Here is a 13,057-nt window from a genome sequence, read left to right as displayed (position 1 = left end):
TTGTTGGAAGATTCGAGGGCGTAGCTGGAGGGGCTGGCCAACTTGTTTAGAGCTGCCTCTGCTTAAATGATTCAGACCTGCGAGCTGTTACTAATATTCTCCTTTATCCAAAAGAATAGGACTGGTTGAATGAAATAATAATAGGCTGATGATTAACTTTAGTTAAATGCACACATTCTAAGTGCATGTGCCACGTGAATAATTTACATCTGAATATTTTAAAATATGCTCTTAAGATAGGAAAGCATTAAAATGGGAAACATCACATATGAGCGCATTATGTCACAGTTCTTTTTGACTTTCATCCTTGGAAAACATTTTCAGTGTAATTCAGCTGATCCTTAAGTAGACCACCACCTCTTTGACCTGGATTGATGGAGAGTAACCTTACTTTTGCTCTCATAAGTCTGAGGGGGGGCACCCTAGAGAGATATACCATTCAATTCCTCAGGTGAGAAAACTGAGGCCTGCAGAATTAAGTGACTTATTCAAGGCCACATCTTTTGTCAGCAGCAGCGCCAGGTTTAGAATGTAGATTTTAGATTTGCAGGGATTCCCTGGGGAATGTTCTTGGCACGCACACTAGCAAAGGCTTGAGCATGGACCCACCCCTTTGGTTTTATAGTTCATTACCTCTCCTCCCAGGATAGTCAAAACTTTTCCTTTATAGACATTGGCATAACTAGTCAACAGCCCACCCTTCCGATGTTGTTTGTAAATTCAGTCTGTATTTCCCTGCTCCTAAAAAACAAAGGAGGAGGGACTTAAATTTTATTTAAAGCCTACTCTATGCCAAGCCTCATCTTTATCAGATTGCCATCTATTAACTCATTTTAATCCTCCAATGAACACTGTCATGTAGGTTTTATAGTCTCCATTTAAAATACAAAGACAGTGCTTCCTCTTTTTAGTCCTATCAGATCTGCTCAGTATCTGCTACAAATCTAGGAAAGCCTTGCCCAGTAGTTCCCCTAGTGTAGTCCCTGGAACACAAGGCCTTTACGGGGTTGAGAGGTTTTACATGAACAACAACAGAAAAAAACAGACAAATAAATTTGGGGAAAGTGGGTAAATGAAGTTACTCGGGGTTCCTAATTACACGAATCTTTCTATCCTTAAGTAAATTGAGACTCTTCAAAAGGGATTTAAATATGCAGCTCCCCAATCTTATTGACAATGGGACCCTTTTATCATTGAGTTTTACATACAGGGTGTATACCCAGGGAAATGCTGGATTAGCCATTTGGGAAATAGCTGTGAGGGAATCCTCCCAAAACAAAAATAGTGAGAGTGTAAATTTAAGCTCAAGGGTTTTTTCCTATTGAATGGGCTGCAAGTGATAATCTACTTCCTCTGAAAGATGGAGCTCCACTGGGAGGTCCCCAAAGAAGCAGAGTGTGCCACGCTGCTTGACCAGGTAGAGAGCCTGGCAGTGAGTCACTCCTTATATGGAGATAGATGGTTTAATGGATCCTTTAAGACAGGATTCTTTCTACCCACCCAAGCTCTGTTAGCAAGCCTCTCTAGAACAAGCTGAGGTATAAATAATTAAGCTAATAAATAAAGCAAGGGACTTCCCTGGTGGCGCAGTGGTTAAGAATCTGCCTGCCAATGCAGGGGACATGGGTTCGAGCTCTGGTCCAGGAAGATCCCACATGCCGCGGATCAACTAAGCCCGTGTGCCACAACTACTGAGCCTGCTCTCTAGAGCCCGAGAGCCACAACTACTGAGCCGGTGTGCCACAACTACTGAAGCCCGCACACCTAGAGCCCGTGCTCCGCAACAAGAGAAGCCACTACAATGAGAAGCCCCACACCGCAGCGAAGAGTAGCCCCCGCTTGCCACAACCAGAGAAAGCCCGTGCACAGCAATGAAGACCCAACACAGCCATAAATAAATAAATAAATGAATAAATAATAAAAATAATAAAAAATAAAATAGGGCTTCCCTGGTGGTGCAGTGGTTGAGAGTCCGCCTGCCGATGCAGGGGACATGGGTTAGTGCCCCAGTCCGGGAAGATCCCACATGCTGCGGAGCGGCTGGGCCTGTGAGCCATGGCCACTGAGCCTGCGCGTCCGGAGCCTGTGCTCCGCAACGGGAGAGGCCACAACAGTGAGAGGCCCGCGTATTACAAAAAAAAATAAAAATAAAATAAAAAGAAGCTCTTTAAAAATAAATAAATAAATAAAGCAAACAGCGAAGGCATAGATTCCCAATATCCTGTTGTAGGTTAAGAAAAGGAAAACAACATAAAATAATTCCAGAGACTTTTCTAAGCCAAGGTGCATTGTGAGTAGCCAAGCAGGGATAGAATGAGTGGTTTCTCAAATTTATTTGAGCACAGAACTCTTCTTTTTTTCCAGGACGACTGTTCTATAGGACACGAGTTTAGAAAACATTGGTCTAAGCTATAACTTTAAAGTATATAAGTCCCTTTCCATTTGCTCTTTTCTTCACTCTCTCTCTCTTTCAAAGGAAGGAGACCAGAGTTTACACATACAAAGAGAGTTGAACCCTAGGGAAACTCAATGTTCTTGCAGCGGGCCACTCTTTCAAAGGGCTTGTCAACGATTGTCTCCAGGAATGAGGACACATCCCCTGCATATCCTCACTAATGGCAAAGGTTGACCCTTTGAGAGGCGATTCGATTTGGGGAACAAAGTTATGCAAAGTTAAGCCCAGTTATTCATGTTCAAGAGGAAGCAGCGAGAAGTAGTTAAAAGTGAGGATGTGGGTTTACACTCCGGCTCTGCGACTTATGAGGGGTGTGACATCGCCGAGGTTACCTAACCCGTCTAGGATTCAGTGCTTCATCTGCAAAATGGACATAATCACACTTCCTCACAGGGTTATTGTGATGATGAAATAAAAAATGAGACACAAACAGTGCTTGGCATCAGGCAATACAAAAATGACAAATGTCCCCTAACAAAACTTTGCCTGGTTTTATTGTATGACTTGTAAACTGGCAGTGAAGACAATTCTCAAAGATCTAGAAGTGTTTAGCTATAGAAGCAAAGTTAGGAAGAATCTCTGATCTCCTGTAAGGAATTCTCTGCAAGTCAGGAATTACTTGTGCATATAAATTCTAGTCTGTTTATTTTTTAAAGGCTCATTGTTTTTTAATCACAATTTACACAGGCAAACACCTGTCATCCTGCCATGTAAATGGGCTCAACAATTCCTTTCCAGTCCTTGCCCCATGGGAGGGATATTGAAACATTGTTTTACCATCAGCCATCATGGGAGGTCCTGGTAAAGTCCCAGTGGACCTGCTTGGGAAATTATTATTCCCAAGCTACATTATTATTCTAATAATAACTTTATAATAGTCAATTCCATAGAATGAGGCTCTTTCATTTAACAATCTAATTTACTGGTTTGTTAGAATTGATACAATAAATTTTGTCCTTTTCTTTAACAAGGCCATTTTCTATATTATGTATTCTATCCTACAAACAGTACTCTGTTTGTAGAATAGAATAGAATACAATAGAATTATTAAGCAGAAAGAGACCTTAGTTAATTGAACATGAAGGTCTCAAAATGCCAATTACATATGTTTTGTTTGGTCTCCTGAACAAATTTAAATTTTCTCCTGAAAATTTAAAAAGTAAGACCGCATATTCATGTGTGGTCAGCAATAATCAGTTGAAACTGAAGATGTCATTTTTAGGTAAGACATGTCTTGTCTGGTTTACCCCAGTCACTACCACTCCCTACTGTCTTATACCCAACTGTTTCCTTCATTTACCTTATCACCCCAGCCCCCATTGGGCATTTGAGTTTGAGAACCATAATTTAATCTATCTCTGATATTTTCTACATATAAAATCTGAGGCCCAGGGATACTTGGTCACACAGCCCGTTACTGTCTGAACTGGATTTCAAACCCAAGTCTCCTGACTTCTACTTCAGGCTTCTTTCCATCTTACCACAAAACTACGCATCTGAAGACTGGCCAGTGTTAATTATTTTTAACAAAACTTAACATGTTTACAAAATACGGTTCCAGTTGTTTTTTCATGAGGAAGAGTGAAAGGGTTCTGCTTCTCTTTTCCCCTCCCATTCTCAGAAAGGTAAATAGTTCATGTTCCTTGTGAGAAGTATTTGAAGAAAGATTTCTTAGCAGGTTCTGATGGAGACCTATGCGTAGAACAATAAAATTTTAAAGCTAGCACTGTAGGCAAACCCAAACTATACAATCAGATGCTAATCTGATGTTAAGGTCGTTCAAATTAAAGTGATTTTCAGAACTATAATGAAAGCTAATGTTTATTGAGTTAAAGGAGCCGTGCTAAGTGCTTTACGTGTACTGTTTCATTGAATCCTGACTATAATCCTGTGTAACAGGTACTATGGTTATTGCCCACTTTGTAGATGCAGATAATGAGGCTTGGTTAAACTTGCCCCGAATCACAGAACTAGGAAGCAGCACAGTGAGGATTTGAACCCATGTCTATTTGACCAGAAAACCTATCTTCTTTGCTACTTGCCACATTGCCAGTTCACCAGGGTTAGCCATTTTGACATCACAGCTGTCATTGTAATGCCCTGTGATCATTTTGTAGCCTATATCAGCCATAGGCTCAACAATGGGCAAGAGTCACCATCCTCACCAATCAATTGAATATCATTTTGAACAAAATGAGAGAGCTTATCATGGCTGCCTTATGATACGGTCTTTGTGTTCATAAATTTGCTCTTCATCTTAATAATGCTTAACCAACAGTTTTCTTTGGATGTCCTGTCAGACTGGATGAAGGGGGACTTTGAACCTTCACAGGAGAGAGGCTAGTCAAACCTGGGAGAGAACCTGAGTGGCAAATATGATTTTGTACTTGTCAAAGACCTAGAGGAAATCAGAGTGAAACAAAAGGGATTCAGCAGGTGGGTCTAAAGAAAGATTTTGGATGCTTTGCCTTTTAAGTTCCAGTACACTGGAAATATCTGTTGAAGAAGTCTGACATCATGTCATGAACAAATATCTCTTCATGGTTTTTTTTTTGGTTCAGCCCACTTTCCAGACGTCCACACTATTAATTCACATGAAATCTGATTGTGTATACAAAACATACAAAAGAGCAGGTACATGACCGAGACTACCTACTGATAGGAGAACAGGAATCTCTAGTATAAAATCTATAAAAATATGAACTGAATTCAACAAACATATAGTAAGCTTATAACATCCAGGCTCTTTTCTAGGACCTTGGCTATTGAGAATCCTCCGTGAGAAACAAGGGCAGACACAAGCACAGTTAGCTCTAAAAATGACAGAAAGAACTATAGACATCAGTAAAATCTACAGAGCTTGAGAAAATAGAGGTACTTCAGGCTGGTATGGATGGATCTTACAGTGTGTGGGTGTCTGTGTGTGTGTATGTGTGTGTGCGATCAATACTGCGAGAGATGACCCTAGACAAATAGCCAAATTCTATTAATACCAACTCAGGTGTTCAGATGTTTCTCTGTTTCTAGGGAACCATTAAAGGCTTCCAAGCATGAGGGTGACATGATGAGATCTGCTTCAAGAAGGTAACACTGATGGAGGTGGGGAGAATAGGGACCGGAATCAGGGGGACCAGTGCAGAAGCTCCCCAGCAGCCTGTGGAACAGTGATTGCAGCCTCAGTTAGGGCCATGGTCCTGGGGTGAAGAGGAGATGGCAGATTCTCATGCTGTTTCCTGTTGAAAGTGGACATGAGGGAGAGGTAACTCCTAAGTTTCTTGCTTGAATAATTGAGAGAATGAAATACACTTTCAGAGAAAACATTTGTTGTACAGGGCTGTGTGCACAGTCACAACAATTAATTAATTAAGAAGTTAAAAATCAGAGCTATGGGTCATCGGGCAGATTGTAGACAAAACAGCCTAGGTGATTGAAATTTTTACTTTTTGGTCCCTTGTGGGCCATCAACTGGGCACAAACCAAAACATGCTCATCCATAACCAGCCAATAATTCCTCCAGAAGCCCTCTTAGCTGATAGATTTGGCTTGAGTTGTCACTAAAGATTGCTAAATGTTTCTTACATTTGTCATATAAGGAGGAATAGAAAAAGAGGCTCATCGCTGTAAAGGTGAGAGAGGCTATGGATATTTTTCCCTGGACAAATCATATTTTGAAGAACTGAATGATAAAATCTTAGTAAGGATGGACTTATGATTTATCATGTTCATGCTGTTTGCTTTTCTGTTTTTTAGTTTTTGATTTCTTATGGGCTATATATTTATGTATTGATTGTGGATTAATAAAAGAAATGATGATATTTTTTCCCCAGAGGGATCAATTCTGTTGCTTCAGACAAGATCAAATCTCACTGGAATAAATAGCATTTTTTCTGGTTACACCAAATTCTTATATAAAGATTTTTTTTGTGTGCAAGATACTAACCTAACCCTGTAATTTACTCCCTGCAAATAGAACTCTCTTTAGAGTTGGATAGCTTTAGTTTATTAAAAATTTTATCAACAAATGGCAATGTGGCCACATTTTATGCTCTTAAATTTAAAGTTTACTTCTGTAATGAGCCTACATCAGTGGGGATTTTAGTCTGTGGTTGAGAAGAACAGGACTGTTCTGTGTGAAAACACATTTCTGTAAATTGCCTTCGCTACAAGTACCACTCGCTCCTATCACTAAAAACAGACTAGAATGAATAATCATTCCCACTGGTTATGTTTCACAGCAGGCCTATGGAAACATGAATGAAATTACATTTGCTTGGGAAAGGTTTTGTTGCTGTTGTTTAAAACCATAGGTGTTTTTAAAAAAAATAGGATTGTATAACTAATCTGATGAATTTTTATTGGATAGTTTTATTCTTCCTCTCTACAGAGTGTGGGCTTTTGTTTTTCTTGTTCTCCAACACACATTGCCAGCCAAGGCCTACCAGGATCTTTTCCCCCAAAACATTATATTTAACTTAAGGAGGCACTACGTCTGTTTCCCTCAGTACCCCAGGCTGACATTTCAAAAAGTACTTCTCATCATGCCTTCTGCAGAAGGTCTGAAAAAGCATTTGGGGCCATAATGAAATTATCAGATTGTTAGGGTGGGCGACATGAATGGGTCATTTCTTTTCTCTTTTCCACCACTTAGCAAGAAACCAACTGCCTTTGTACATCAATCAAGCAGAATCGATTCTGAAGTTTCTCCCTTCACAGGATATGACAGGTCAGTTTGGTAATCCGCGGTCACGAATACCATTAGAATTCATTGCAAACCCCAAGCAATGGTTGGTGTGATCCAGGTCTGGTCTGATGGCAAAAGTCATGCAAAGGCAAATAAGACCCCTGGGTCTTCATGTTCCAGTGTGGGGTTTTCAGGGCAGTGGATGGCCCTGTCCTACAGAAAAACTCTTTCTGTCTGTGAGCCATGCATTCCCACCACTGTTATGATTATGGCACTATTCATACTTGGAGCCTTTTCATTTATTTTCTCCTCAGTGAAAATGCGCTTATTAGACCCTTTCCCGACGACAGGAGGAAACAGAGAACACTGGACAGGAAGAATGGGGAGCAAAATCTTTAGGAAACAGGATCCTGGAGATCAGAGACAAACTTTGACCCTGGACAATTTTGCATAAGATCAGCACGGGCACAGATCTGCCATGTTGAGGTTAGCCAGTGTGAGTTAAGTAAGGACATCCAGGGCAAGAATTACTCGCCCTTTTGTTATTTCTGAAAACTGAACTGCTTTTAGAAATAAGGGCTGGCATGTTCCATAGGAACTCAGAGCATGGAACGCAGGGGCATGGCACACACACTCCGTGTGGGCTATTTAAAAACCAGTTCCTTGGCTTTCCTCTGTGATTCTAAATACGTGTAATCACATTACCCTGCGGCAGCCGGTAACTATTTCTATAACATTGTCCAGCATCTGTGTTTGCTGAGGCCGGATCCACCCAGCAGAAACACAAAGTGGAGAGGTGCTAACTGATGAGGTTGATTGATCCAGGCTTTCTGTGTCACAGCTAATGCCCATCCAGTGTTGGCATTTGAGTAGTATGTGTCGACTGACACTTCTCGAATTTTAAGGACTGATCTATTTAACTCTCCTGGGGAGAGAGAGGTGCCTTAGCTCAACAAAAGGATGCTTTTAAAATGAGCCGTTTATGTATTTAACAATTAATAACATAGGCACAACTGATCACTTTCTCACATACAAGCAATTCTTATCCTACGGAAGGATCCCAGCACTGAAGACTTTGCCCCTTTATGTGCTAAAGACTGTCTTTTTTGAATTTGTTTGATGTACTAACACTTCCCCTAATCACACTATTAGCCATCAGTCAAACAGATAAATCACTTAGGAATATTCTGCTCAATTGTTAATCATTCAAAGACACTAGCTAGTAGAAGGACAGTAGCCAACATTATTACATAATGTCAAAACACCTGATCAGGTTTATGAAATGAAATAGTCAAACCAGTTTGGGGATTTCATATAGACGAAACAATAGATTAAGTGATTTTTTATTTAGCTTTTTTAGCTTTATGTAAAAAGTTAAAACCCTACCATTTATAAAATGTGTAACCATTTGTCACATCCTATACCAAGCATTTTATCTACTTAAATCTTATTTATCTCTGATAACTCTTCAAGGTGTCATCACCTCCATTTTACAGATGAGGAAACTGAGGTTCAGAGAGAGTTAGTTATTTGCACACAATTTCACGTTTAGTTTCTAGGGAGTGGTAGGGTGAGATTTACACACAGGTCTCTCGCATTTCAAATCCATGCTGTTTGCCTCTGTATATAAAACCTCAAACGGCCAAAATGGCCAATTAAGGCAAGAAAACAAAAACAAGCAAAAAAACTTGGGTCCAGGATCATGCAGTTAAGATAACTACAGCTCAGTTGATGGACATTTGGCTGATTCCCCCCCTGGAACCGGTAACTACAACCCAGTCTGTGGCCTGACACCTGAGAACGGGGTTGGGGGGGACCTCTTGCCCCCGTATGTGGTCCTGATCTAAGAACTAACACTCCAATGGCCAAACGTTACACGTCAGAACAAATTATCCATGTTACATTATGACTGTGGAGAGATCTGATTTCTTAGTCAAATATTATTTTTTGACTATTTTCAGACATAGACTGAATATATGGTTCCCTCATGGCTAACTTAAAACACATAGCAAAGACTAATCCTTTGCACTATCCTATATTAATATTTTCTTTCCCTCCTTATAAAGGGATGAGTTATAAATTAGATGAGATTAGAAAGCAGTCACTTGAGAATGAATATTTTAAGGAATTACCTAGAAAGAACTGAGATTTTTCTTCCCCACATGGTAAATCATACAGAGTAGCAGCCTGCCCCAGGTCCCCGAGGACAACATCTTGAGCGCATATGTTATGCTGGGTTCTGTATTGACTAATTCAGAAACTCCAGGGTAAAATAACCAAAGTTCCCAAGTCAAAAATGAAAGTAAAAGGGTGGAATGAAATGAAGATCATTGTTGCAACATTCCAACAACTTCATAAATAGCCATGAAAGTAGCTAGCATTACAGGTTAGCAAATTTACAATTGCAAGCATCAATCCGCACCGTTGGTGTCAAGTCGCAAACAAACCCATCTACCTCACTTTACTGATATTCCTTTCCTCTCCAGAAATATAATCACATTTGACAAAATTAATATTGAGATCGTTTTACTAGAGGGTTTATCCAAATATATGCTATATTAAAAATAGTCATGATATAAATATTTCTCACAAGAGCTGCAGCGATGGTGTGAATAAAAAACTCCCTTCTGAGATTTCAGTAAAACCAGATCTCACAAAGGATCTGAAAGAAAACAAAACAAAACAATAAACAGACACACACAAAGAGACACACACACAGAACAAACCTTATGTTAATCCAGTTTAGCAAAGCAGTCACTATTTGACACTATTTTTTATGAAATACGATACTGTTCCTTCCCAGATGAAGTAGGAGAGATGAATCTGCTACAGGTTTCTCATAATAATGTTCAGGGGTGGAAGATATCTAAGCATGTTCTGTAGCAGCTAATAAAAATCAAAATTTCTAAATGCAGCAAAATGTTAGCCCTGTCAAATGGCCAAGCGTGCAAGAGGAATCTCTCCCCATGCCCTTCTACCAATACATACAAAGCCCCAAATACATCGGCTGGAATTTTTAAATTGTAAATTAGATACCAAAATGCTTACGGGCCTTACAATGAGATAACGTCAGGAGGAACGGTGCGTGGAATGGATCTGGCATTCTCACATAAAGCATTATCTTTGGTACAAGTACACACGGCAGGGCATTTTGGCTTCGCTGGTTTCTTCCCCTCAGTCAGCAAAAGCGCAGATAAGAGACATAGGCAATAAGCAATTCTTTTCAGGGGGTTGCAGGCATTTCCCATCCTTTGGCTTCTCTCTGATTCCATGCAGTCGAAAAAATATCCCCAAACATGAACAGGGCTTCTGGAATTCAGATGGTGATTGTCTTGCTTTAAGACCAGGTCACATAAGAGTCCACCCTTTTCCTCTGCCTCTGTCTCTCTGCTTTTCAAAACAGGGACCTGCAGCTGATTCGTGAGCTGCTCCTCGCTCCAGCGATGCACTGCTCGGGGAAGAGACCTGTGAGGTGCTGCGAGATGGGAGGGATCCAACTGCTCGAGGAGAGAGCGGACTTGCATCACCACGAAAACACTGAGCACAGACCAGCCTTCGAAGGCAAAGCGAAGTGATGTAACAGAAAATAAACAGCTTTCTGCTTGCACCGGGAGCCCTTTAATTGTTACCAAAAATAGGATGGCATAATGTCTTATTAGTGGGTGGGTGGGCCGGTGGGTGGGAGCAGTCATCTTGCATCGGATCTCAGCAATCTCAGAAACCTTTGGGAATTTGCTTTTCATGTGGCAAACAACCTAGTAAGGAAAGCTAGCTTTGGAGCCAGCCCTGGCTGGAAATAGGAAGTGAAATGAAACTCTCTCCCTTCGCAGCTTTTGGCTAAAACCTTGGTATTTCTTGCTGAGTCCACCTGACTGATGCCATCGCTGAAAGACAAGCAAGAACACATGGAGAATGTGACTTTCAGGGAATGAATGTGAGTAAATACTTTTCTGACACTTAACTGTCATAAATTATTGATTTTCATAATCCACCCCGCCCCCTCCCCCCCCCCATATGTAAGCCATTCCCTCCTCCCATGGTGAGGGAGGGAGATAGAAGCAGTTCGTTGACTGCCTCTGTGTATAACCCGCCCTCCTCACCTCTCACACTCCCCTTTCTTCAGCGCTGGAACCAGAAGCCTGGAAGGAACTCCCTGCCAGCAGGAGGCAGCCAACTTTGGTTTCCAGGGCTCTAGAAAGGTCTGGCTGAACCCAGGAGGCTGAGATACGGTGGGGGAAAATGCCAACCTAAGAGCCAGAGACCTGGCTTTTTAGGGTCCAGTTCTGCCATGAACTAGCTGATGGTGCCTCTGGATCTGTTCTCCTGTCTGTAAAATGGGCATGATAATGCAGATGTTCCATAAATATTACAAACATTAAATCCACATGGTAGGGACTTCCCTGGGGGCACGGTGGTTAAGAATCCGCCTGCCAACGCAGGGGACACCAGTTTGAACCCTGGTCTGGGAAGATCGCACGTGCCGCAGAACAACTGAGCCCGTGTGCCACAACTAGTGAGCCCGCGCGCCTAGAGCCCGTGCTCCACAACAAGAGAAGCCACCGCAAGGAGAAGCCCGCGCACCGCAACGAGGAGTAGCCCCCACTCGCCACAACTAGAGAAAGCCCACGTGCAGCAACGAAGACCCCACGCAGCCAAAACTAATTAAATAAATAGATAAATAAATTTATTTTTAAAAAATCCAAATGGTAGGCTATGTTACTGTCCTGCATCATGGGAAAGAGGATGTACCCTTAGAGAAGGAAACTCATTTAAACAAGAGAAAAACAAGAGGCCCTGGCTTTGGAGCAGGGAGGTATAATCTATGTGGGCGTGGAGATGCTTAGGATGGAGGAATAGACGCTTGGTCTTCTTACCACGCCACAGGCGGCCATCCCTCAGGCTGGCACCGTTGGCCAGTGATGTCAGTCCACAGTCCTTTTTCTCTCAGCTTCTTAGACTGAAAGGAGTACAAGGACTATTTAAGCAAATATGTGATTATGACATAAACTCATCCTGCATGGAGCTTGAGGCGTTGATGGTCTAACCTTTCCCTCTTGTAGGGAGCTCGCCCCTCGTTTACTTCTCTGGAAGCTCTGCGACAGGAGGGCGGTGGCAGTCATGGTCATTCCCGTATTTGATTGCTGTCTGTTTACCCAGAAGACTGCAGGCTCCATGAAGGGAGAGACCTCTGGGTGAATCCAGTGCCTGGACAGCGCCCTGCTCAGCACCGTGAACAACAAGCGTGCCCTCATGAGCAGCCACAGGGCGCGGAGGCGTGCCGTGATCGGGACATGCTCATCCCAGGAAACTCCAAACAGCTCCTCAGAGCTATCATAAAGGAAGTTAAGGACAGTTCCCTGGAGAAGCAATGATCCAGCTGAGTTCCAAGTTAAGGGGGAATGACAGAGAGAGTTGGCGGGAGTATTCCAGGTGGAGCGAGCAGCATTTGCAAAGGCCTGGCCGCCACCCAGAGAACCAACGTTGCCTCTGCAGAGTTTTAGGCAGCAGAGCGATAGGATATGGTTTGTGTTTCAAAAGGACCAGTAGGTTATTATCGTTAAACCAGTTTTGGGGGGCTTGTAAATATGTTGGTGTGTGTGTGTGTGTGTGTGTGTGTGTGTGTGTGTGTGTGTTTTGTTACAAAACAAGGAAAGAAAAAACTAAGTCTAAGAGAAGTAATGATTTTAGAATGCATTCTACTCTTGCTTCGCTGTCTAGGACTCTATGGAGGAAGGGAGTCTATCACCGTGATTTTAGAAACCATGACCTATGGGCAAGCTCCACTTGAAACAGTAAAAGTGTCACAAAAGTTGGCTGCAAGTCAGATGTTTGTAAACTGAATCCTGCTTTGAGTGCACAGTGGAAACTTGCTCCGTGAAATAATTATGTGACGAAAATTTTATAGAAGATGGTTTTTATTC

The 13,057-nt window shown here is 41.9% G+C and overlaps 1 protein-coding gene across 4 annotated transcripts in view; it reads right to left on the bottom strand.

Moving 5' to 3' along the window:
• Positions 1-10,734, bottom strand: part of LGI1 (leucine rich glioma inactivated 1) — a 33,648-nt gene extending 22,914 nt beyond the window's left edge. For 2 of the 4 annotated variants that reach the window (XM_032608621.1, XM_032608619.1), the window contains exons 1-2: positions 10,194-10,734; positions 9,727-9,798 (exon numbers count right to left, since the gene is read on the bottom strand). In XM_032608621.1, coding sequence (XP_032464512.1) covers positions 9,727-9,798; positions 10,194-10,660 — 539 coding nt within the window. In that variant the 5' untranslated portion in view covers positions 10,661-10,734. The remainder of the gene's footprint in view (positions 1-9,726; positions 9,799-10,193) is intronic. The other 2 variants (XM_032608620.1, XM_032608618.1) reach the window with 2 other exon arrangements.
• Between the last annotated feature and the right edge of the window lie 2,323 nt (positions 10,735-13,057).

Source organism: Phocoena sinus, chromosome 16 (genome assembly GCF_008692025.1).
Source record: "Phocoena sinus isolate mPhoSin1 chromosome 16, mPhoSin1.pri, whole genome shotgun sequence".
Classification (NCBI taxonomy): domain Eukaryota; kingdom Metazoa; phylum Chordata; class Mammalia; order Artiodactyla; family Phocoenidae; genus Phocoena; species Phocoena sinus.
Note: the sequence above shows the minus strand (reverse complement) of the source record. Positions and strands in the feature narration are given on the sequence as shown.